The sequence below is a fragment of the Ochotona curzoniae genome, unplaced genomic scaffold, assembly GCF_017591425.1.
Source record: "Ochotona curzoniae isolate NIBS_2020 unplaced genomic scaffold, NIBS_Ocur_1.0 patch219, whole genome shotgun sequence".
NCBI lineage: Eukaryota > Metazoa > Chordata > Mammalia > Lagomorpha > Ochotonidae > Ochotona > Ochotona curzoniae.
In genome coordinates this window covers 91,022-118,814 of record NW_024466772.1, presented here as the reverse complement: position 1 = coordinate 118,814, position 27,793 = coordinate 91,022, and the positions used below count along the sequence as shown (strand labels likewise).

At 38.2% G+C, this 27,793-nt stretch overlaps 1 protein-coding gene across 2 annotated transcripts in view; it reads left to right on the top strand.

Annotated features, from left to right (window-relative positions):
- LOC121166753 (glycine receptor subunit alpha-2) overlaps window positions 1–27,793 on the top strand; it is a 153,235-nt gene that overhangs the window by 45,673 nt on the left and 79,769 nt on the right. For both annotated transcript variants that reach the window (XM_040996033.1, XM_040996034.1), the window contains exons 4-7: window positions 3,267–3,490; window positions 22,041–22,123; window positions 23,662–23,799; window positions 25,789–26,003. In XM_040996033.1, coding sequence (XP_040851967.1) covers window positions 3,267–3,490; window positions 22,041–22,123; window positions 23,662–23,799; window positions 25,789–26,003 — 660 coding nt within the window. The remainder of the gene's footprint in view (window positions 1–3,266; window positions 3,491–22,040; window positions 22,124–23,661; window positions 23,800–25,788; window positions 26,004–27,793) is intronic.

Here is a 27,793-nt window from a genome sequence, read left to right as displayed (position 1 = left end):
AGCAGTCTATCTATAAATGCTAATATAAATATAATAGTTTCAAGGTAATTCAATTTAAGAAGATAACTCAGTTTAAAGAAGCAATCTTTTAGTGTGAACAAAGAATTAGAAAACATCAGAAAAAATGAAAATGAAATTCTCAAGTTGCAACAAAAGAATAATATAGAATGAAGGTAACTGAATCACTTGTTTTAAGTGACTTAGATATAATTTTCAAAAAATTAAAGATATATATATGTATGGAATGTGAATATTTCCATTTTCTAATCTAATGCCCAAATAGCTGATAATAGAAAAGCAACTTTTAGTGCAAATATGTCATTTACCTGAAGCAGAAAATGTCCCTATAGAGAGACAGCAGTGTAAAAGAAAATTGAATATGCACTTAGGTATGCTTCTCAATATTTACTTCCCTTTTAATATTTTAATAAACCTAGAGGCAAAAACAAAGGCAAAGAAAAAGCTAAAGAACAAACAACTATCCTCTTGCATCTTTGGAATAGCATGAGAGAATAATTCTATCTCTAAATAAACAAAATCAAGACATAGTTAATCCATATGTGTCCATGTGGCATTAGACAGCCTCAGTCCTGGACAATCTGCTTGCTGGGTTAGCTTCTTCTCGGTAACTTTGTATATCCTTTTTTAATCTAAATGATTCTAGGAGTTTTTTTTTTTATTTTGGAATATTATATATCATTATAACCTGAATGTGGATACATTTTAATTACTGTACATTAAAAAGTGTAAGCATTTAACACCAAAAACACTTATTTCATACACTTGTTATAATTGTGGCATAAAGTGTAATTTTTCCTCAAAGTTTTATATTTATTTTTGCTTAAAAATAAAATTTGTTTTATTTACTGCTGTAGTAAGATAGATGAATTCTTTTTAAAGTTCTGATATTATGAGAATATATTTCATCATTTCTACATATAATATTCACAGTAGAAACCTGTGACACTAGAAAACACCGATGAGAAAACAGTTTTTTAAAAGATGAATACCAACTGTGGAAGTCTATGAATATACTAAGTTTTTCTTAAAGGTCATTGTTTTTCTACTGTATGATACTAATGTAATATTCTCTAGAGCCTTTCAATATGCATCATTAATTCTAGCAAGGTTTGTAAGGGGCCTTCGTAGGGATTTGGCTGCCCAATATTCTCTGGTTGAACATGACCGTTTCCACACTAATATTAATTCTAGGGATAGGGGAAGGTCATTGGCCTCCCAGTGGCCTAAGACAGTAAACACATTCATTTATTATTTCCAGTCGTTATTACCTCCCAGACTTTCTTTACCTCCATAAACAGGCTAAGGAATGGGAACTTCTTTTCTGTGTCCTGGTTAAACAGACACACAGTCACCTCACAAAAAGATCCCTCCTTAAGGAAATAAAAGGCAGTAGGTGTCATACATGGAGAAGCTGCATTTCCTCCCTCAGGAAAGCTTAAGAAAATCTCAGAGTTAATATGTATAGTGCATAGTTGTATGTAAATTGGATTATTCTATAGTTAATAGCTCCTTTTTTGATTTTCAAAAATTCTCATTTTTTCTTCAAACCATAGTTCAAAGTTTCATGTAACACCAGCTCCCCAGAAGTTCCTAGACTGATAATCATCTCTTTCCAGTTACAACCTTCTGCTCCCTTTGCATAATTCCTAAACTGTGTGATGAGAAATTAGGAAGTTCTATCAGTCACTTGGTCTACTCCTTGCAGGGGTCAGTGAACAAAAGAATGGGATGGAAGCCTGGCTAGACCCAAAGGGCACCCTCTTGAGTCAGAGAACTTGCTGTGCAGATCTGGTATAAGCCTATGTAATGTTTTCAATGGAAAAATTACACAATGGAAAAGCTCAAGTTTAACTGGGTTTCTAGGATCAATTGGTAGTTTTTAACTATGTGGTTACTAGGCTTGCTTTCTGCTGCACTGGATACTCTTCCCAGAGCTGCTGACTCTAAAATGCTGTAGGAGCATGACCATCAGGATGACTGCTTGCACAAAGATCCACACGACTTGGAAAGTTTAGCAAATGGTCAAAAAGAACTGGATTGAAACTCTTTTCCATATACCCTGAGATGTACAACTTGACAATTTTTTCCCCTTTTAGCCCTGGAGGAATTAACTCAAGCTGGCCAGCCTTGGATTATCTTCACAGTACCTGGTAGAAAGGACAACTATCCCTGGAGCTAACGAAAATTTCTCAATGTGAGACTTTTGTGGGTTAAAACAGAGAAGTTCTCAGGCAAGCCAGGACAACATCATCATCATAGTGAGTTAGTTACATAATGTCAAAATACAGGTGCCAAACATGTGAACATGGGGAAAGTGAGAATACAAAGATAAAGAGAATAAGAGTAAATGAATAGATATCATCATAAATGACCACAGTATCAAGAGTAGACAACTATCAACTCTGAAATCATAGTCTCATCTGACTAAAGGATATGCATGAAACCTCAGAATTTAGATTATCCAGTGAAGCAGTACTAAAGATCTTTGAATGAAAGCATCCAGGAGAGCAGTCACTACCCCTAAGTTGACTCATTAATATTGGAGGAAATTCCCACACCAAATGGGAATGCCTAAGGTATGGCTATGACTCCCACAAGGGGGAGAACCTTTGATAGTGGTGCTCACACTGAGAAAGCATAAAAATTGTTTGGAGGAAGCATAAAATTGGTGAGTTGTAGACACAACACATTCAGAGAAAATGAAATATTTAAGAATGCTTACCAAGTAATTATGAGGGAAATATTTTGTCAATGTGAAACATCTTAAACAATATTACTCTCTATCATGTCACCATCTCATAAGAAGTCCAATACCAAAACTGCACAGTGGGTTTTGTTCTGTCCAGAGCATCTGAGCAGAGACTGAAGATGGTTTCTATTCTGATTTGGAAAATGAGTCTAATTTGTACTAGGCCATAACAGGCTGACTTTTGTACTCATTGTTACCTCTTCCATAGCTAAAGCAGCTTGAGTTTGTATTAGTTCATCCCAGATGAATAGTTCCAACACAAAAATTTCAACCATTGCTCTACTGGTGTTCTAGTTGGAGTGAGTCTTTCTTTCCCTTTGTTTCCACTCCTAATAGAGAAGTATGTGGTTTATTTTGACCAAGATTTATATGGCCTGATTTACCTATAATCAGTGCTGTCTGTATTCAGTAAGAGAGAAGGGTGAAAAACAAAAACAGATGGCCTACTTATGTCAAGGTAGGTAAGAAGTAACTTTTGTGAATCACATTTCTATAGGACTATCGAGTGAACATTTTTCTGCGACAACAATGGAATGATTCACGACTGGCATACAGTGAGTACCCAGATGATTCCCTGGACTTGGACCCGTCCATGCTAGACTCCATTTGGAAGCCAGATTTGTTTTTTGCCAATGAGAAGGGTGCAAACTTCCATGATGTCACCACTGACAACAAATTGCTGCGGATTTCAAAAAATGGCAAAGTGCTCTACAGTATCAGGTAAGCCTCCATAGGTTGCAACTATTCACTGTTCCACTGTTCTGTTGGCTAATTCTACCTGGTTCCATAGGGCAGAATTATAAAACATTTGATAGTGCCAGAAATGCCCACAGTCTCATAGGCATGATTCTTTACAATAAAAATGTTTCTGGTAGGATGGTGGTTCAGTGATGACAGGTATGTAAATACCTGCACAGGTGTGTTTTTTGGTGGTTTCAGTAGAAGTACAGCATTTTCAATTTCATCACAAAATGTAAAAATTCTCATTTGCAATGTTCTGCTATTTTGTAACTTTCAGCCACACTTATAAAATGATTCCATTGTTCAGCATGGACATTCATAGCACATGTGTTCTGGGCTGGGTGAGTGGAGACCTGGTTCTAACCTCAGCTGATCTTCTAACTTCACATGACCTTGATCTTCCAATTTGGCTTGGTCTCACAGCATGGATAGTTGTTGAGATTCATTTTTACTTTCATATTCACGCAATCTTCTCCAGAATCTTTATTGTAACAGGCTCAAAAAAGCCTTTTTTTCTGAACTCTAATGGAAAAAAACTCTGTGACTCTGCCAGGCTGTTACTTTTCCTTGCTTATATTTTGGCTATGTCTATACACGAGGATAGCATAAGAACAGGGATTTTTTTTTAAATAAGATAAATGTAGAATCAAACCTAGGTTTGGGCACCAAATTATATAACTTATGATGCTCAGTTACCTTAACTGAAAATGAGAAACATCACATTTATCTCTGAGTATTCTTCTAAGAATGAATTATGGAAACATCAGCAAGTGTTTTCTGGGCAAGCTAAGCTGGCCTTGTGACATCTGCTATGTCTTTTTCACTTAAGATCAGCTATAGATAACATACAAACACTTGGGTGGTGCTGTTGGGCTTCAATAAAACTACAAAAACAGGTGGCAGATGAGATTTGCCCAGTGTCTGTAATTTTCTAGCATAGATACACAGAATCATGTCAATGAAAATAGAAACTAGCATTTAAAAACTTTCACAAAATCCACATTCTTTTAAAATAGTATGCTCTTTGAACTAAACAACTCACTTTTGCCTCTTTTGTTACATCTTCCAAATGTCTGGCAATGTACTATGTAAGAGTTAATTAGTTTACCAAGTAACTATTGACATTTTAAAGGTCCTCTGTATAATCTCCCTCTCTCTTAGGTTACTACCCTGCCCCCCCCAAAAAAACCAGACAGCTAATATGCTTGTAACTAATTTTCACATATTTGCATACTTACCAACAGAATATCGGCACTAAACTCTACTATTTGTGTAAAAGTGTGTCAGTATATGTGTGCATGTATTTTACTTCTTATACCTCAATAATTTCACACTTGCTAATGGTTAAAATCTCCAATGTTTTCTGAAAATGCAAGAGACTGATAATCTGTAAAAGGTGAAAGTCAATGCTTGAGGAAAAAAAAAAAAACAGGAAACATTTTCCCATTGCCTACTCCACTTTTAAGGAAACATGGAACATTCTGCACGGTGATGCATTTGTTTAGCACTAGCTGCAGAATCGGGCATGACCTAAGCTGATGTGACCTGATGAAATGGGACATATGTAGAGCATGGTGCTGGGAAGGAGAGTTATAACAAGCAGCATGGGTCTCAGCTGCGGCAGCTCAGCCTCTGGGCCTTGGGTGGCTGTAAACACCTGGCATCAAACACTGCTGCAAGCAAGACAGGGGTGGTGCGTCTTACTGCTTCCTCTCTTTGCATTTCACAACTGCAAAGGATAGAATGCTTCTGGAACCTGGATCCAGAGCTATTTCTTCGACTCTGGTTCTGGACGACAGTGTTTTACAGGCTCTGAAATGTGCTAACAATTGTTTTTTGATAGAGCAGAGTTTGTCCTACAAAAGACTGATTAGACTTTTTCTTGGCATACATTCATTAAAATCAGAGGAAAAATCCTTGGGGCAGGATAGCTGGAGATGTCACTTTAAGGAAACACAAATTTTTGGCAGATTTCAACTGCAGAGATCTACTTACTTGCCTGGAAGTATTTTCAATGAGCCAGTCATTACTTTGCAACTAAAGATATAGAGCTTCCTTGTCCTGGAAGGGAACCAGTCTAACTAGAAAAGTGGGTGCATGATTAACTGAAATAAACAGGAAACAAGGAAGAGTGGCTCTAATTTTGCAAATGAATTGTACAGCACAAATATTGTTAGCATTTTGGGATTGGCACCCACATTCCTAAATTACTGGACTTAGTTTAACTGGAAGTCAAGGGAAAACTAATGCTAATATTCGTTGGATTCGTTTCAATGCATTAATATCAACGTGAGGACATCACTGGATAATGGTGGATAAAATTAATTTAAAAACCAGAAAGTGAGCCTTACTGGAGAAAAACAAGCTTATCCATGACACTTTTGCTAATAATTGATTGCTTCATTTACATCCTATTGCTTCAGAGACTTTTCTGTTGGAATGCTAATTTTATAAAAAATATAGCAGTAGTCTTTAAAATTTGAAGTTTTCTTAGAACTATCCAATCCAGCACCCTTGTTTTTACTGGTAAGAAAAAGGCTTCTTTCAGAAGTTACTTGAGTCAAATAATTAGGAAAGGTAGGACAAGGATCATGGGTTTGTACTTGTATTTCAAAACTGATATCTCCTATCTTATATCACTTTGTTTATCCCAACTCAGTCCAAAGTCAAAGACAACTTCAAAGATATATCTTTTGGAACCAACTGTTTTACAAGGATTATTAGAAGAAGATATAAAAATGAGAAGATGGCATGTCTTAAACTTTATGCAAATATCTGACAAAACTATATTCAAACTGAAATGATTTTCTTTTAATAAGGAGATCTATTTTATAATTTTATATAGCATATATTGTTACATAGTATATCTACTTCTTGTTTGTTTTGTCTCCATTTGTTAATTATGTGTGCTAAATGCTATCCTGGTTACTTGTGATACTATGGGAGACTTAGACTTTCGACACGGCATAGTATGCGTCTCTGGCTGCAATTTTACTGTGTAATTTCAGAGAATTTGCTACTTCTCTGGACTTCTATTGTCAGCTTTGAAACAGAGACAATTTATTTATGAGCATTAGTAGAAAATGGTGTATGCTATATAGCTAAACACTCAAGATGGCATTGCCGTCAATTCTAGGATTCTTAATATCTTCTTAAAATCTAAACATTGCATATCCTGTTCTAGCCTCTAGGACAAAGAGTAACTGACCAAGGTAGATCCCTACAAATTTGAAACTTAAAGAATTCAACATATGCACAATTTGGATATGAAATTATATATGGCAGGACTTCTTAACCCAAAGACTCAGCAGAAATGCAAGTGTTATTTACCCCCTTCTAAAAGTGCTTAGGGACTTTTTGTATATCAGGATATTCAAGTTGTTTTTGCTTTGCTTGTTTATACAAAGGGGCCCTTACCTTTATTAACGTGGCTATGACCCTCCTAGTAACTTGCTTTTAAATGTACCTCATGTGCCCACTTGACATATTATAGAGCTGTTTTATTTGACTAACCAGATGCCTGGGGGACTCAGCCACTTTTAACTACTACTGAGAATCTCCCAGTTGTCAATAATCATGGCACAATCACTCCAAAGAGCACTACACATCTCCAAGGCATCTGCTCACCTCATCAGCAATTCTCATCTGACCTAAAGCTTATTTTATATGTGGCATTGGAAGTGATATTCTTGCTAATATATTTTGAAATCCATTCACAATCTTAGGTGTTGATGATTCAGTGTCTCACCTTCCCAGTAGTACATGAGTTTTAACAGAGGACTCCTGGGGACTGACATAACTTCTCCCTCTGACGATATATTACATCACCACTGAAGTGGTGAATGTTCCTTCTAATCAGATAGCCAACAATACCCTCCCCTCTCGAAAATCCAATCTAATGACCAGTTCTACCTAGACAGATAAAAGGCCTGCTTTTCTCATATTGCTTCCCATTATTGACTCATCATTTGTTCTGATGTAACTTCAAAAGATTCTAACTATAGCTACAGGATTATTTTACGGCATAGGAAACGAAAATAACTAAATGATGTCAGAGCTGAAAAGAAAATGCACAGTGAACTATGACCTGCCTAAATGTTATCATTGGTGATGCTTTGATTATCTTATTCTCAATTCTGATGAAATACATAAATCTATATTTTTATTATTATTAATTGCATTGCATTATGTGACACAGTGTTATAGGCACTGGGATTCCCTCTACCCCTCCCCGAAACCTCCCCCCATGGTGGATTCCTCCACCTTGTTGCATTACCACAGTTCAAATTCAGTTGAGATTCTTTCATTGGAAGTATTTACCAAGCATAAAGTCCAGCATCTTATTGTCCTGGTGAGTTCAATGATTTCTTGGTGAGACCATCTCTGGTCTGAAGGTAAAGCCGGCAAAGTATCATCCCAATCAATTAAAAACCCCAACATAATATCAACAACAATTTACAACATTATGGCATTAATTGACATGGTATTGATTAACCAATATATTAATAGGAAAATGCAGGTTCTTAACCACATCCTGTGACTTCTTCATAGACATTTCAATTTTGGTTTATATTCAACCGGGTTCTATACACCTCAAAATGGCTATAGATTACTATTCAGCTGTCTCGTGTCTATTTTCATTTTAGTATTTAGCTGTTTATAGTGTTGAAGCATGATTTTGCTGAACTTGGTTGTTTTTCAGGTGGTCTGAACTGGCTTATAACTCTAGCAAGACATGTGTCATCAGTTTAGGTACAGAACATTTTTTTAGGATGGGTGTGCAGAGAAATCCCCAATACCCCAGTGAGGTGGCAACTCGCAGAGGCAAGCAAAATTAGGAAGGTAGGAAGACCTGACATACATAAATGCTAGTAGATTCAGAACGGGCTGATGAGCCAAGTGGCACAGCACAATATTTTGGGAGCAGGGCGTTCTAACAAGCTGTGGCTGAGGGTAGAAGAAATAAAATGTGACAGATATTCTGTGTTCATGGCAGGCTCTCATAAAACAATTCGGGCTAGAATGCTGTGTTGTTTCATTGATTCAAACAGAGCAGACAAAGTTTCTTAGCCTTACTTGAACATAAAGGGAATTGTGCACTGAAATACTTAGCATTTGGCACAACAATTTGTCCTTGAGTGTTTACCTGACTGGACTAGTAATAGCAACCATAGGTTTTCTCCCTTGGAAGTGACTTTCTATTGCATTAACATTCATCAGAGTTTGATCTTGAGGCAATGGCACAGAGAAGAAAATAGCGAGAAGGTAGCTCAGAGCATTGTGTGCTCTGTATCCTTCTAGCATTAACTGCATCTTCCAGGATCATAGAACAGCCTCGCCAATTCCATCATTTGATCATTCACAGTCTCATTTTCCTCTGTAAGGTGCATCTGAACCAGGATATTCGATGAAGTCTGGGGCTCCTTTTAGCTCTAACAAAAGTATATAACTGAAAATGATCTTCAACTCCCTCCCAAATCATAAAACTTTTTTTTTCCAGATGAGTAAAGAAGAATAGGTTCACCATGCCTGCTTAGAGCTTGGAGTCAGCAAGAGGAGACTCGGAATTTCAAACCATTTTTGTATCTTTGATCCCTTCTTTACCAAACTAAGCATCCACCTTCTGAGGAGAGGAACTTGATTTCAGGCGGGGTAGAGAAGACTGGACAACTGGTAGTTTAAGAGGCAGCCTGAAAACACTTATATTAGTTACACAATGACAACAACTCAATACTGAGCTCCCTTGTGGAGAAATTTTCCAACTATAAACTAGATCATTTGTGCCCTCTGATTCAATCAGCAGTATTCCTGAGACACTCTTTTATAATGTGGTCATGAATTATAGATTTATGTACTTTTAGACATATATGTGAGGATAATTATCTGTGACAGTGACTGACTGAACCCATAGGTTAAAGAAACTACATGATAGATTTGAACCAGCAGAATGGAGGGCTATTTTTTTTTAAAGATTTATTTTATTATGTTTTTATTGGAAAGGTGGATATACAGAGAGGAGAGACAGAGAGGAAGATCTTCCGTCCAATGATTCACTCCCCAAGTGAGCGCAACAGCCGATGCTATGCTGATCCGAAGCCAGGAGCCTCTTCCGGGTCTCCCACACGGGTGCAGGTTCCCAAAGCTTTGGGCCGTCCTCGACTGCTTTCCCGGGCCACAGGCAGGGAGCTGGAAGGGAAGCGGGGCTGCCGGGATTAGAACCGGCGCCCATATGGGATCCCGGGCGTGCAAGGCGAGGACCTTAACCACTTACGCCACCGCGCCGGGCCCTGGAGGGCTATTTATTCTGCTATTCCTCATTACCTGAACTTTCTCCTGTCAGGAAGCCAAAGGAAAATAACAGGTTCTGGTGTTCAATTTGTATCTACCAGGGATTCTACCTGGTTCCTACTGCCAGTTTTCAAAGTTCCCTGGATGAACTTGAACTCAAAATAAACATGCCTAATATCAATGCAGCTCAAACGAAATGTACTCCATTTTTAAAAAGGGAGACTTTATTTGCAAAGATCAACAGTCTCTCCAAAAAGTTTCTCTTTGTGGAACTTCAAACAACAAACCAACATCTGAACTGAAGAATATACATTTACCATCGGGGAGTCACAGAAAGATAATGAAGCATACACATAGGCACAAGCACTCACATGTACATATATCATTACATAAAATTTCACTTGTGACATATTCTCAGAACAAAGCCATATGACAGCTAATGAATCATTTCTGTCAAAAAACAATACAACAGGGCCCAGCACGATGGCGCAAGTGGTTAAGGTCCTCGCCTTGCACGCCCGGGATCCCATGTGGGCGCCGGTTCTAATCCTGGTAGCCCCGCTTCCCATCCAGCTCCGTGCCTGTGGCCTGGTAGAGCAGTTGAGGACGGCCCAAAGCTTTGGGAACCTGCACCCGTGTGGGAGACTCGGAAGAGGCTCCTGGCTTCGGATCGGCATAGCACTGGCTGTTGCGCTCACTTGGGGAGTGAATCATCGGATGGAAGATCTTCCTCTCTGTCTCTCCTCTCTGTATATCTGCCTTTCCAATAAAAATAAAATAAATCTTTAAGAAAAAACAATACAACAAAGATATCATTTCATGTTTCCTTTATGTGGGAATCGTTTGTTAAATCTGAGCAGTTAGATGAAGAACAGAAAGCAAATAGAGATATAGGGGATATACGGAATGATATACAAGTGTCACAGATGTCAGTTCTAAAGGAAAGAGTTGGGCTCAACCTCAATATAAGCCATTTCGTACATATAGTGAATATATACTAAGACACCTAGTCCATTTAAAAAAAGTCATTTAATCTCTCTTTCAGCTGCCAGGTTTCTTAGTTCCAGGTTCATACTACCTGTTAATGAATGAATGTCCTCATAGCTCTAAGCTGCTGGAGGACAAGGGGAAGAGGGAGAGGCAGTTTTCTTTATCCTCCCTAATTCTTACCTATGTACACATTCTAATTCAGGACCTGTACCACCTAGGAGCCACTCATCTGATTAGAACTTAGTTCTCTCTACAACCTTTGACATCACAAACAGTGGCCAGCAACTCTCTCCACCAGTTACAATGCAGCAAAACACCAGCCAAGTAACACAACTTTGGTGTTAGTTGTCAACAGAGACAAAGTTACTTTAGTTTACTCAAAATCAGATTTGCAGTTCACAAGGGGATATTGACACTTAGTTTCTCCCAAAGTAAGATAATCTCAAATGAAATATTAATAAAATTATTATACTAAGTTTTTCTCTGTTTTTCACCTCAATGCCATTGTAAAATAGCTATAACATTAAACACATAATGACAATGGACAACTCTTCATTATTTTAAATATGCAGGCTGATAATCATTTTATCTTGATGAATGTGTGTATAACATTGAGGTGAAGTGATTGTGACATTTAAAATGAAGCAAAAATGTCAACAGTACTGATTATTTAAAACTTTGATAATCTGAGCTCTTTTTTCCTGATAGCATTGAATTTAGCCCTCGCCAATTCAAAACATTTGTGCTCAGGAAATACGGGAACATTTGGGAGTTTTCACTGCAGATTTATCAACTGCTCTCCAAGTTGAATCCAATCCATGTTTGGGCTTAATTAACACAGGCTAACCATATGTGTTCCCATTTTCAGAAGGGACCAACACACAGATGGGAGTAGATATTATATTTTTGTCCTTCCAAGCTAGTATTGCCCAATGCATGTGGATATTGTCTACGATGTTTTTATAATGTTTGGTAAACATGGACCTTCTTGTCAGTCACTGGCATTTTAGGCAGGGGAGAAGGCAGAACAGCTGATGAGCCAGGCAGTATTGCTATTCATCTCATCCATGTCCCAAGGTCAATAAGAAAAAAAAAATTAGTATACCGGTTTGTTTGGAGTTAAGTGAGAGGGAGGAATCTAACTACAGGTTAAGATCAACCTGGGGCTTAGGTCCAACCTCAGACAATATTGAAAGAAAAATGATGCATTTCTGTTGCTGGCCTACACTATTCTGGGCCCTGTATTTCCTTTCTATGTCGTTCATCACTAAATTTGATCTTCTTGATATAAAAGTGTGTTCTTGAGGAGATCTGTAGGGAAGCCAGAAATATGTCAATTCACATACACAAAGAAGTAATGACAGCCTCTAAAACAACAACTTACAAACTTTGCATATGTAGGAACCTTCCAAGGTACAGCCATGTTTCCACTTGTGCATGAACCAGCTCAGTTCTGGCTAGGGAAAATTCTCCCCAATGCTTTATATTATGTGTGAATTCTAAGTGATTATTTTGTTACAAAACATTCAGAAATGAGGTTAAAATTTTAAGTCCTTGCCTGTATAGCAAAGCTTGGACAAATTATTTTTATTCCCTATGGATCAAGATCCCTTCTGTGAGTACCCTTGGTTTTAATTTAAACAATTAATGCTAGTTATGCTTCTCTGAGGGACCCAAAGGGCCCTCTCAGGATCAGAGTCTTGAAACAATAGATTTTCTGGGTCATACCCAATCATAATTCTTATCTAGACTCCAAGGGAACAATTAAAGGTCTTTTATTTAATTCAGTGGGATTTACATCATCAAAAGAGTCCGTAAGCAGAGTTGGAAGTAACTTCAAACATGCTAGGAATCAATTCACAATTATTTGGATATATGTCATTCTGACATTAACCTGTGATCTTCCAAAGGGAAATTCTTATTTCAAGCATCTGTTGGATGATACCCAAGAAATACTTGTCAATATATTGCTGAATGGCTCCAGGTGGAGTTCACTAAGTATCCAGAACTTGATGTGTGTGGAGTTTCATCCATTGCAGGTTGCAACCAACTCCCTAATTTCTTTTTTTTTTTTTTTACATTTTATTATTATTGCTATCATTTTATGAAACAGTTCTGCATTCCCTTATCCTTTCCCCAATTCCCTCCCCCCCCCCACACCTAGTTCCTTTATATCATTACTAACATATAGTTCTTCACACTCAGTCATATGCCCATCATTGTGGGCATAGACAATGGCAGAGAGTCCAGAATCCTACTGTCAAGATATAGTAAACAGTTTCATTGTAAGTCCATCTTTGTCTGGAAACAGAAATGCATACTACACTGCATCCTCACATCTGGATGTTAGTCTCCATTTCACAGCTACTGTACATCCCCTCAAATGAAAAGTCATAATACAAAATCAACAATAGAAAGAAAAATAGAAATTTACAATGCCATGAAGTTAAATGACATGTTACTAGATATGACAGTCTCCATTACACAGCTACTGTACATTCCCTTAAATGAAAAGTCATGGTACAAAATCAACAACAGGGAGAAAAATAGAAATTTACAATGCCAGGAAGTTAACTGACATGTTACTAAATAAGACAGTCTCCATTACACAGCTAATATACATTCTCTTAAATGAAGAGCCACAAAACAAACTCAACATCCAGGAGAAAAAAAGAAATTAACAACACCAAGAAGTTAAATAACATGCTATTAAATAACTAATGAGCAGCTGAAGAAATGAAAATCAAGAACTTTCTTGAAGAAAATGATGCCACTGTATAATCTACGAGTCATTGAATGATTTAATCAGAAAAAAGTGTTTTGAAGAGATGAAACCAACAGAAAAACAACAAAACCCATGTGATATAGTTTTCGCTGATCTTTGTTGGTGAGGTGTGTCTCCTCCAGACAATAAACAGATGGGTTTTGTTTTTTAATCCAGTCTACTAATCTATGATGTTTGGTTGAGCTTAAGCCATTTACATTCAGAGTTAAATATACATGGGTGGTACTTTGGTCCTGTCATTTTAGGAATGGGTTGTTCATTGGTTTAGTCTTCTGTCATTCTACTGGGATGTTCTTCACATTTGCCTTTGGTTTTGGTAGGTGGTATTCCTCTTCTCTGTCAAGAGAACATCGTGAAGTATCATTTGTAGGACAGGTTTGAAAGAGGCAAATTCTTTTAGCTTTTCTTTACTCTGGAAGAATTTTATTTCATTTTCAAAGACGAAAGAAAGCTTTGCTGGATATGTTATCCTAGGCTGACAATTTTTTCTTTTAGAATCTGGAATATGTCACTCCATTCTCTTCTTGCCTGTAGAGTTTCCTGTGAGAGATCTCCTGTGAGCTTAATTGGCATTCCTTTATATGTCAATTGATTTTTTCATGTGTTATTAGTAGTATTATCATTATCACCTGAATTTTTATTTTTCCTTACTGTTTTATGCCCCCGGGACACCACAGGTTCTATCCATCTGATGAATTCATGAATCACCAAGTGTTTGTATTATCCTGCATACAGTGGGCTAAATGTGGAGCCCAACAGAGAAATAGCACTGATCTCCCCAAGACACTCTTGCTCCTCCAGACACACACACACACACACACACACACACACACGTCTTCTCATACTAACTGCCCAAACTAGGAAGAAGGTTATCACCAGTAGAATCAAATCACCCAAAATAGCGTGCTAGCAATCTTTGCTTTAGGCAAACAGATTACTCATTAAAATTTACATTCCTACCTGAAAATTAATTTTCTCTTCACATGGTATTTTCCTTTCTCCAAAAAAACTCAGTGGAAATCAACAGTTGTTCCATAAGCCTATTGTCTTCCATAATGTTGTATTAGTAACTGATTAGTTTGTATCTTTCTAAAAATGTTAGGACATTCCAATTCTTCCACCATTGTGGACCCAGCTATCTTACTAGGGCTATAATACAGGTAGATTGAGATTCTTGACTTTTCTTCAGCTTACCAAGGGGCTCAGTCAAATGTGCTGACTTTTCGTTTTGGCAGTTATAACTTAGAAACACTCTGAAGGCTGCAATGACCAACATCCCACCTTCTACACCTTGTGTCATTTCTCATTCCCACAGAATAAAAACCTTAAATTCTCTCAGAGTTTTAGGATTGTTCAGTCACATGTTTAACACATACTTACTGAATACCTACTGTGTGTAAGGCCTTGTCATCACACGATAAAAAGGGAAGGTCTCCACCTACTTTGATATGGCATTGTAGTAGGAGGAAAATAAAATCCCAACAAAAAATATTTAAATAACAAAATTTTCTGGTGAAGATTATAAACTGAACCAGTTTATAATGTCTACATCTACATTTCAATTTTAAGTGGAATAAAAACTTAAGAGTTACTTTTATCTGAGAAGTGAAAGGAAAGTGAAGGAGAGGAAAGAACAGGAGAGCTGACATGAGGGGAGACATTTCCTGTGCTTTGTTCTGTTCATTGTTTTTGAAGTCAATAGGAACCATAGCCTTCTTACCCTCACTAAAGAAACTGACGCCCTATTCAGAAATTTATACTTTCCCTTGGGCAAAAAAGAGTGGGTGCCCTGAATGTACCCCCAGTTGCCTAGTTGACAGTGGAGAAATAAGTAAAAATGCTTCAGGAAATGAGTTCTTTAACACAAAGCAAAAGGGAAAGAAATTTCTCACTGTCTTCAGGTACAAGGGCCTTAATATTTCAGAGAGTGAGGGAGAGGAGAATAAATCTGACAGGCTGTAGGCAGTTTCTGTCAGTGAAAAGTCTGGGCCTCCAGGCATATTTAGAGGCACTCTCAATTTCCAATTAAAATATTCAGTTCTAGTGGTGCCAAAACAAATACATGGAAAGCCAGATCAAAGCAGATAAAAACTGGTCACATTTCAAGACCGTTGAACATGTCCACCATATTTCATACAATTCCTGCATCTCTACAAAATGATCGCAAGTTGATTTTGGCCCCAAAATCGTGGTTGTTAAATTATAGGAATCTCTTTGAAAAATAAATGTTGTGATGTTTTTTTGGGGGGGCTTCTTGATTAGGAAGAGAGCACAAGGGAATATTCTTGGACGGTAAGAATAAACTTGGATTTGAACAAGTGGGTGAAGAATTAGACAGTCACTGCATTGTGCTATAACAATGCTTGTGCAGTTTTACTTTCTATATACTGTAGTTTTTCAAAAAGGTAAGAAAAAAACTAAGGGGAAACCTAGATGTTTGGCCTTGCAGCATATGGTAAACTGACATGACAAACTGCACTCAATGGCAGACACAGGAATTGAGTAGATCTCTACAATACATTGCCATTTACTCAGCTCAGGATTGTGGGGAATTCAAAGGAAAACATGGCAGCAACCTCATTTCTTGTCTCACATAAAGGAAGAATTTTCATGCAGACAACTCTAGTTTGCAAAGCAGGATTTATTTAGGAAAAGGGGGGAAAGGGCTGATGACAGGAAGGGGCTCCAAGGGAGGAAAGACCCAAGGAAATCTGAGAGAGGAAAGAGAAATCTGCCATATTGGCAGAAGGGAGTCCCAAGGAAGGAAGGTGTTAGCTCTTAGGCACAGCTAATTCATTGCAGCCAAGTCCTCTTGTTGGGACAGGTTTGCCCCCATAATCCCAAATACCAAATGCAGTGAGGTACACAGGAGATCTTTTACCCAGAAGGACAGGCCAGGGAGCAGAGGCAGAGGGAGGGAGAGAGAAGAGAGAAGAATGTCTCCTGCCAGGAGGGGGCTACAAGTGAAGGGCAGGGGGGCACAGCATGCCCAGGGAGGGCCACTTGCACTCCTGTGCCTTTTTCGTGGCCAGGACCTGGTATCACCGGGCAGTGAGGAGTTGGTGGGTGTTATTGTCAGAGCCAGAGGGGATTGGTAGGTGGGCAGAGATTAGGGAAAGGGGCCACTAAGGATTAGTGGGTGGAGTTAACCATGAGATTACAGTGGATTGGTGGGAAAAGGGTTTCAAAGTTACAACATGTTGGCAGACAACAAAATCTGAACCTGAAGAGTGCACGGTTCTTAAGGAAGCAGAGGCCTATGGGAAGCAGATATTTAAAATAGTACAAAGTCCAGGGCCCGGTGCCATAGCGTAGTGGTTAAAGTCCTCACCTTGCACGTGCCAGGATCCCATATGGGCGCCAGTTCTAATCCTGGCAGCCCTGCTTCCCATCCAGCTCCCTGCTTGTGGCCTGGGAAAGCAGTCGCAGACAGCCCAAAGCCTTGGGACCCTGCACCCACGTGGGAGACCTAGAAGAGCTCCTGGCTTCAGATTGGCGCAGCTTCAGCCGTTGCGCTCACTTGGAGAGTGAACCATCGGACAGAAAATCTTCCTCTCTGTCTCTCCTCCTCTCTGTATATTTGCCTTTCCAGTAAAAATAATTAAGAAAAGAAAAGAAAAGAAAAGAAAAGAAAGGAAAAGAAAAGAAAAGAAAGGAAAAGAAAAGAAAAAAGAAAAGAAAAGAAAAGAAAAGAAAAGAAAAGAAAAGAAAAGAAAAGAAAAGAAAAGAAAAGAAAAAGTCCCAAATTGCAGGGGCCTTCAGAGCTGATGTTCCAGTCACTCCTCACAGAAAGACTGAGGAAATCTAAGAGAGGAAAAAAAGAGATCTCCTGTCAATATTGCGAGGAGGGGGTTCCAAGGAAACGGCAGAGATGGTGTCTCCTATACACCATCTCACAGTAGTCACTCACAGGGCAAAAAACAAAAAAAACCATTCATAGTGGGCAACAATGTAGCAGTGGTCCAGAATCGAAGGACAGCAGAAGGATGGGACAGGCTAACTTCCTCATCTGTTTTTGATTATGCTAAGAGAGGGAATTGATATGTTGATTCTGTTTTCTGGTTCCCCTTCAACGGGAGAACCTGCTTTTGGAAGGGTGAGAAATGGATAAAAGCACAGTTTTATGTTTTAAAAGGTAACTTCACCAGGGACCAGAGATCCTAACTGCCTGTTATTCCATCTGACTCCCCACAATATGATTTAATAAGTTATAACTGTTAACTGCCCTTATTACTGGAACCCACTAGGTGCTAATACAAATCCTATCTAGAAAGGAAATAGGGAAAATACATAAAGAAGAAAGAAAATATAGAGCTATTGGTTGAGATGGAGTTCAGCAAACCTTTCGTGCTTTGGGGTAATTTTTCTCAGTGAGATTTTCCATGGTGCTAATGGTTTTGACCCAGAAACTTCTAGGTCACTATAGGATCTTTTCTTTTTTTTAAGATTTATTTTTATTATTTTTTTATTGGAAAGGCAGATATACAGAGAGGAGAGACAGAGAGGAAGATCTTCCGTCCGATGATTCACTCCCCAAGTGAGCGCAACGGCCCATGCTGTGCCAATCCGAAGCCAGGAGCCTCTTCCGGGTCTCCCACGCGGGTAAAGGGTCCCAAAGCTTTGGGCCGTCCTGCTTTCCCAGGCCACAGGCAGGGAGCTGGAAGGGAAGCGGGGCTGCCGGGATTAGAACCGGCGCCCATATGGGATCCCGGGCGTGCAAGGCGAGGACCTTAACCACTTGCGCCACCGCTCCAGGCCCGATCACTATAGGATCTTAACATCTGCCACAGAGATAGGATTATTTGCATTTGTGTGAGTTCTCTATTCCCTGAGCAAATATAAAACATTTACTTTGAAAGGAACCAAATTCAATGAGGATATGATTAGGAATATTAGCATTAGTTGATTTCCTATAGCATATACTAAATGGTTACATTATATGTTGCATGTTTGTAAGCTGTGTTCATTCCAATTATTTTATGATTTCTTTAAAAAAATGTATAAACTTTCAAACTAAAATGAATGTTACAGATTTTCTGATTTTTATTCATTTAATTCATTCATAGGCAGACTATTTTTATATGATGAACATTTCGTTTGAGTTGTAAATTGACAAATTATATATAGTTGTTGGATAAAAACTGATTATATGACTTTTGAATACAATTGTGGCATAACTAAATCAAGCTAATTAATACACCATCACCTCAAAGGCTTCTTAGCTTATTTTTACTGGTGAGAACACTTGAAATTTGCTCTCAGCAAGTTTGAAATGTACAAAATATTACTATTTACTACATTATCCATACTGTGCAATATAGCTCAAAGAAAAAACCCTTTTTTCTTCTAATTGAGATCTTGTGCTCCTTCACAGAAGAATACACAGTAGTCGAGTTTTGAACACACACCTGTTGGTGTAAAGAAAATGTTCCTCTTTAAAATAATTGAAAGGAATAAATATATTATCATTATGGCACAGTAGCCGTTTCATGCCTTTTTGTTCCTACTTACTATCGCATCAAATGTATATTTTTGCCAGAGAATTTCATTTTGGTTCTTTAACTCTGATTTTAAACAGTGGTGTTCAGCTCAGTACAATTGATCCTCCCCCCCCCCCCCAAATCTTCATCAAGTCTTTGAACTGGGAAAAAATTTTCCTGTGAGCAGTGACTGGAATATCAGCCCTGAAGGCCCCTGCGATTTTGGACTCTGTACTATTTAAATATCTGCTTCCCGTAGGTCTCTGCTTTCTTAAGATTCGCGCACTCTTCAGATTCAGATTTTGTTGTCTGCCAATGTTTTAACTCTGTAATCCTGTTCCACCAATTGGCTGTAACCTCAAGGCGCAGTATCTGACAGCCCTTCCACCAACCTCTCGAGGCCTCGCCCCCAGTTCTGGCCAACTACTGCACCTGGCAATTCCCTGCAGCCCCAACAGTCCTATCCACCAGTCCCTTAAGGCCCCTTCACACCACTCCCCGCCACAAAAAAAAAAAAAAGACACACTTCTATGCGCATGCTCTCCTTTCCCATGCTGCCTTTCCTGCGCCCTGCCTTTCCTTTGCGCCACACCCCTTCTTTAGATCCCGCCCCTGCCATCATGGCAGATGTCTCTCTCTCTGCCTCTGCTCCTGACCCATGGCCTGTACCCTTTCGAAATAAAGCTTCCTGCCTGGCTTGCTGTGTCTGCTGTTTCAGCTTGTGGTGGCAAACTTAAACTGAAAAGGGCTTATCTAAAAAGACCTAACATTGGTGCCATGAAACTCAACTTTCCTGGGGCCACTATCAGGATCCAACTCCATTCAGTCACTCCAGCACTTGATTTTATCCGGGGGCTCCCTGGCCTGACTCTATCTGGCTGCTCCAGAAACTGACTTATTCCTATTTTGTATCAATGACGGCAAAATTAACAAAAACCAGTTTCCCTGTCTAAAATAGTATTGTCAAGCCAATGGCTTAGAACTTACAACCATTTTTTTTTTCCTTTTGAAACTCATTGTTTTTGGGTTCTCAGACTTAGTTACCCCACAGAAGCTGGCTAATTTATTCAGTAATAAAGGTAACATACAGTATGCTTATGGCAAAATATTAATAGTAACATGATTATAATGCAAAATATTATGGAATAAAGCAGAACTTTACTTAGTAGCATTGTTTAAAGAAAAATACATTTAATCACATGCTGATCTGAAAGCTGGTGAACAGTTTTCATGGACATTTTCAAATAACCTATATTCATCAATCCAGATAACACAGAATGACGAAGAAAAATAAATAGGAATCATCAACCCATTAGCCACAATCATCTACTCTCAATACAGTTGTGTGTTTATTTTCAAGACTGAAAACATTTTTACATAATTCAGATCACATTGAACTGTTTTACATCTTGTCTTTCAAAATTATTTTCATATCTTAATATTGTTTAAGATTGTCAACCTTCATTCTTTGTCTACACTCACTTCAAATCCCAATCCTTTCTCTTATTTAAAATAAGTGGGCACAAGGGTGGGAAGTATCGCTATACTTCTAAATTTATATGAAGAAATAGGTGAAATTTGTTCACTTTATATAAATAATAAATACAATGCAAAATGAAATAAGTGTGCCACCATGTTTTGTTTTGCTTTTTCCATGAATACAATGCAATATGAAGCACAGAAAGGAAAGAGAGGGGAAACAGGGCAAGCCACAATAAGCTTTAGGGCAAAAGAAAGCTTCAGGATGGTGCAAGATCCTGGGGGTACACGGGGCTGGGGTGAGTCCTTCAGGTACAAAATGAGCAGCATTTGGAGTAGTGGCCTTTAGCATCACAGTGATTCTAGCATTACAGTCAAACAGAAATAAATATAACATTGTCCTATTTCATCATAGGACTGATGGGGAAACAAATATTTAGCAAATTTAAGACTTCCTTTGGTGCATGCCCGCAATGAAGGAACTATGAACTAGATATTAACTGTACTACCGCAACAATGTGGAGGAATCCAACATGGGTGGGGAGGGTTTGGGGAAGGGTTGGGGAAATCCCAGAGCCTATCAAACTGTGTCATAAAACAAAATTAAAAAACAAAAAAGACTTCCTTTGGTGCTAAGGACTCTTGGAGGCAATACTGGGAAAGGAATCTAGATCTGATCTTCAGCCCTAATTTCCTTCCTCAGGTCTTAGAGGCATAGAAAAATTGAAGAGTAAGAGGTGGGCAACATTCTTTTGAGAGCTAAAGAGGGAAGGAAAAGAGATGGTGCTTCAATGAATATTGTTATCTAAGTCCCTACCACAGCTGGTTGGAGCTCAAAAAAAGTTAAGGAAAGAGGAAAGGCTGACAGAGCAGCCCCTGTTGTGTACTGAAATAAATACTACTTACAAGCCAAGATCTCTTGGTGGCTTTTTTTTTTTTTTAACTCAAGGACTGATTGCTCAGGAATTGTTGAAATTCTCAAATGAATGCTACAATATACCGTTAACCCATCCTTGTGGATTAGTAAGTCAAAAGTTAAGCATTTTCCCATTTGGTGGGAAAAGAACCAGCATTTATCCCAATCAGTTATGTTAATCAGGTCATCTGTTTTCCTTGAAGCAAAGCCCATTTATCCATGGGATAACTCTGAAACAGTTAAACCTTATGTCTATTGGACATCAGTATAGGTAAGATTCCATTGTTCTTGTTATACCATTTCCCAGTAGTCTTCATTCTAGAATAAACTTAAAATCAGTGCCATTGGTGAGTAGCTAAGGGGAATGAGAGAGTCAATGGGTAGACAACTGAAAATAGGGAATAAAGATTTGTCATGAAATAGTACAATATTGTAAAAATTGCTAATGAATGGTTTTCAACTGGAAACAAAAAGCACTGTCATGAATAAGAGCCTAGATATTAGCACTTCAGTCAGTGTCACTTTGCTAATATTTCTAAGGAATTAGACTCCCTGTTTTCAATGGATTTTACATTTTCTTTCTTCACTTAGACTCACCTTGACTTTATCCTGTCCCATGGACTTGAAGAACTTTCCAATGGATGTCCAGACCTGTACAATGCAGCTGGAGAGCTGTAAGTTGCTACTGTTGAAATTATTGCCTGACTGTTTTAACCAATGACCTGGTTCTTTTAGTGTCATTAAATATAAAAGACCTGTCAGACTCATCCTCTACCCACTCACCAACCTCAGTGTGTCCCAATAGAAGGATAAGCAAAAAATGAGTCCGCCTCATATGAGAAGTTCATTATTAATAGAAAACCTTTCAAAGAAAAATGTCAAATAACTTGCCCTTCCTCAAAAACAAGTAAATTTTTCTTTGAAATGAATGACTCCTGAGGAATCTAACATTGTTAGTAATTTAAAGCTTATAATGAATCACTCTCGAATTATAAAATTGCTTTCCCCCATCTAAAGCCTATATAGATACAGACTATTCTCCAAAAGGAATAACGGCAGGAAAGGACAGATACTTTGAAAACAAGACACAGGGGTCTTAGCCAGAGGAAGATGCCAGAACAAGGGTATGAGATGAGAAGGAATAAGACTGAATAAACATAGCTGTTAGATAAACAGTGGGTCCCCAAAGGCAGAGAAATGCCATCTACTTTGTCCCCTTAATGCTCTGGGCCTGATACTGCTGAAATCTTTGACACATGCCCTAAGTTGCTGATGTCTCCAAGGCAATAGTCTTCATCACTCTCATTTTAAGAATAACAATATCACAAACAAAAGGGGAGAGTAGAAAATGATGCACTAAAGAAGAGTAGCTTTCATTTCTGTAATGGAGAAAAAAACAGAAACACTGAACAGATACTGACCTAGTTAGCAGGAGCCTGGAGACTAGCAAATAACTTTGGTTTACTAAATTGATAACTTGAACTATCTAAAGTAACATGGTTATATAATAATGACTTTACATAACAGGGAATCTATTTAGCTTCAAATTGAAAATTGTGATGAGTGAATTCATTTTAGACCACAGCAGTACTAAATATTTTTGACTTTCATATTCTACAACTTAGCTTGAAGTTGTCTGCTTGGGGTCTTAACTATTTGCTAAAGTAACTGAGAGTTGAGCATAAGAACTCTAATATAAGCTTCCTGAGAGCAAAGCTCACAGTGCCTAGGCATGGAGCCAAATTTGCAAAGGGAATACTTTAGGCATGACTATAATTGATTCCATCCTATTTTTACAAAAGAATGGCTTTCATTTGAAATACTAAGAATTGCACCATGAATTGGATTGCCTTGTTGGATAGACACATACACTAGTTCTTTCAAACTACAGACCATCTTCAAAGCATTTTGTTTGTTAACTTGTTTGTTCTTCAGAAAGTGTTAGTGAATTTTTAAAAAGAATAGATCTCATGGATTTCCTTTTCTTGCTACATAGAAAAATGTCTCTCAGAAATAGTTTGATGTCTTCAATATCTTTGGCTACCATGACATTGTCATGATGATTATAGTTCTCTTATTAAGAATGCTGTTGAATTGGCTGAGCATGCATCTCCTTTAGACAGCTTCCTAGTTTGTTTCTTCACACTGCTAGACTTTCAAGCTTCCTTGAAATGACATACCCAGTTTTTTCACTATGATTTCTTTATTCCAGTTGGATACACAATGAATGACCTGATATTTGAATGGTTAAGTGACGGTCCAGTGCAGGTTGCCGAAGGATTGACCCTGCCTCAGTTTATTTTGAAAGAGGAGAAGGAACTTGGCTATTGTACAAAGCACTACAACACCGGTAAGTTTTCTTCCAGCTGCTAAACCCACGTGGGCTCCGTTTGCAGCTCAGAGTAGCTTGATCTCATCAAGTTAATCACTATTATTTACCAGGCAAATGGAGATTGACCCTCCTCTCCCAATTGATAGCATTCCTGTTCCTTCAGGTCAGTGAGTACAATTTCTCCAGAATATGGAAGGAAAAAGAATTTGGAATCTTGCTGTTTCCGTGATGACCATCTGCTGTCAACCGGTCAAAGGAAATGTATAGGAGACCTCATTAGTGGTACAAGAAATACATGAATTGTGCTCCATCCCTGGTAACCACTCTCGACATTGGATCTTCAGGCTAATTTGAATTTCCTGCCTTAGTGCAAGAGAGGAATAGCATAGGCCTTTGTAAACACAGAAAATATTATGCTCTCTGACTCTGGACAGCAGTGGGAGTTTGGCAAGAATTCAGCTGGCTCTTAAGACATGTGCTATCAGTAGTGCTGCCAGACACATGAGCAAGGGGAGAAGCTGAGGTGGCAGCAACACACACACATCTTTTGTTGCATGCACGATTATGCCTCTCCAGTAAGTAGATGGCTTTTCCACAAATGTCCTGGGCCTTGATACCATGCAAGCCGACCATGGAGAGACAATGAAGACATGATGGCTTGTCCAGTGACTAGTTTGTCTCCTCTGCTGATAACAATGGTCCATGAATATTTGCTCCAACAGTCAACAGTGACTTCCTATGAAGTAACTAAAACCAGATTCCAAAGTGATCTTCCTGAGCAAGCAGAATTCAACACTATCTCTTATAAGTTCTGTGAGCCAAGCCGGATAACCTTCAAGGGAATTCTAATTCCAAGTAAATCAAAGCAAAAAAAGAAGTAGAAAGAAGCAGGGACATCGCTCTTAATAATACAAGGATATTTCAAAAAAATAAGTGTAGAATTTTTCCAAAACACATGCATAGTTTTTCTTGAAATGTACAATTCCATGAACTTTTTAAAGACTCCTCATATATTAAAAGTTTCGGTATCATTATATACATTGTCTTTTTATAGACAAAGACATACTGTAAAATGTTTGTAGGAATTCTAAATGTCCTCAAGGCACTACCCATAAGGCTAGCAAGTTTTTAAGACTGAATTACACACATATCTTACTAAAAGGTTTCTTTTTCCTGCAATTGACAATTCAAAAATAGATACAAAGATTTAAAATATTTTTGCAGCTCCTTCTACTACCTAGGAAGGTATGTTTTCAACTAAAATAAAACAATGCATAGGTTATACTTACATGCTAGGCCATGGGTTATATATAGTGTGCCATATGTTATATAAAATATGAACCAACAAAATTTGAATATTGTCTTTTCACTTGTCACTTTTATGTTGATCTTATAGATTCTAAAACTCTGAAATAGTCAAGCTGACGCACAAAATTTTACAAATTCAACATGTCATATGGTTTTCCTCCAGTGACTCTTTAGATCATATATTCTCAAAGTATCATTTCAATTGCTGAGTTGCAGAAAGATTGAATTGGCTACACTGGATGAGGTTTTTGGGCAATCTTCCCAAGCTATATAAAGCACTCTTTGAAAAAAATTATAAAGTAGGGCCCGGCACAGTATCCTAGTGGCTAAAGTTCTTGCCTTGCATGGGCCAAGATCCCATATGGATGCTGGTTCACATCCTGGCTGCTTCACTTCCCTTCCAGCTTCTGGTCTGGAAAAGCAGTAGAGGATGGCCCAAAGCTTTGGGACCCTGCACCCGTAGAGGAAACATGGAGGAAGTTCTTGGTTCCTGGCTTTGGACTGGCTCAGCTCCGGCTGATGTAGCCACTTGGGGAGTGAACCAGTAGATGGAAGATCTTTCTGTCTCTCCTTTCTGTAAATCTGACTTTTCAATAAAAATTAAATAAATCTTAAAGATTTAGATAAAGATATATTATGATGCTGAAATGGGAAAGGGCAATTCAAACTGACCTTTAAATGATCACTTCCCCATTTCAGGAAAATTTACCTGCATTGAGGTCAAGTTTCACCTGGAACGCCAGATGGGCTATTATTTGATCCAGATGTATATCCCCAGCCTGCTGATAGTCATTTTGTCCTGGGTCTCCTTTTGGATAAACATGGATGCTGCCCCTGCCAGGGTCGCATTGGGCATCACCACAGTCTTAACGATGACCACCCAAAGTTCAGGTTCCAGGGCATCTCTGCCAAAGGTAAGAAACCTTTTCACTTGATAACAAATGCCTTGAGCAATTCACCAAAGACATTGTGGTCTACACAATTTAGTGAGGACAGAAACGTTGTCCATCCTTTGGTGTCACTGGAAATATTACAAAGAGCTGAGTTTGAAGGTGTCAGGGTTCTGAGGGAACAGGAAACACAAAAGGAGGTCAGTTAAGGGGAACACAAACCTAGATTGCAATGGGAGAAATAAGTGAAGGCAGATATATGACACACAGTTTCTAAAAAGTCCTTGAATGCTTTTGACCTCAGTTGCTCATGAGCCAAAAAGCTTCCAAGAACTAGAGTAAGATTGATGTCACTTACACTATATTGTCCAATATTTCTTGGTGAGGCCATTGTGATTCATACATTAGATAAAGTCATTTACAGTAGTAAAAAATTGCATAAACTTCCTGAAAATTAATACCAAAAAGGTTTCAAAATGTGTACATATAAATGATGAATGTATAATATCAGGATGCAACAAATCAGATACATGCATTTTTGCTATGCCTTAATTGTCTTTAATCATTGATATGCTATAATTGGTAAGTAACAGCATTACTTAGAAAATGATTGATGGGATTATATTTAAGTTTCTTTAAAGCAGGATGTCCTTTCCTGAAATTCTCAAATAGGAGCTACCAGTTAAGATGCCTGCATCCTTTATCAGCAAACCTGGATTTGATTCCTGGCTGCCATTTTCAGGTTCCAGTTAATGAAGACCTAGGAAGTACTGGTAGATGACTCAAGTAGTTGGATTCCTATTATTCACATATAGTACCTAGTTTGATTTCCCAACTCCTGGCTTCCTGGTTGAGTTGCAGCCATTATAGTCATTTGGAGAATTGGCAATTGGCGATAGTGGAATAATCTCTCTCTCTTTCTCTCTCTCTCCCTCCATCCCTCCCTTTCCCTCTTTTCTCTGCTTTTGAAAGAGATTTTAAAGAACATATGAACAAAGATATTTTGAAATATAGTCAGGCTTGAATCTAAATCTTGAAGCATTCAATCAATCTCAAAGCCTGTTTCTTCATTTTTAAAATGAGAAAATTATTTCCCACTTTCAAAACTTAAGATGAAATTAATCACTACTTGCACAGATTCTTTATCTTGGTTTCGTACATGATAGATATTCAACTCATTCTGGTTTTTGACTGTTATTGTGTCTTGTTCATAATGTAGTTGAAAAGACTGCCTCATAGGATATGAAGTTATACTAGAAGATTTCAAAAGGACTTTATGAATAGGAGATATCATGTTGTTTGGATGGCTGATTACTGGTTATAGTTCTGCTAGTAAAATAACAAAACTTTGTCATATACATGCAGGTATGACACACACACACACACACATACATGTATAATTTTCTGCCTTCCCTTCCCCTGGAGGATAGCAAAGAGGAGTCCACTGGGTCTAAATCGCTACATGCCATGAGGTTAAGCCTTGAATTCACAGACCTGTATTTCAGAATTTAATAAACAACTGAAGTATTGGTTACAAATATTTTCAGATAGTCCATTAGCAGATTTTGAAAGTTGTTTAATCTGAAACAAAACTTCAATCCCAGTTCGGACCTGACCATTGGGGCTCATGTCACATTATCTGTGGCTTCACTGTTCCTTCCCTTAACTTTTGATTTGTTTTGCCCACACTTATTATTAACGTTACATGTCTGAGAGCTGATGGTAAAGAAAAAATAAGGAAAAAAGTTGTAAGTGACCTACTATTGTTTTCTAGCTATTATGCCTTCCCTAATATCATCTGCCAAGTACTAGCT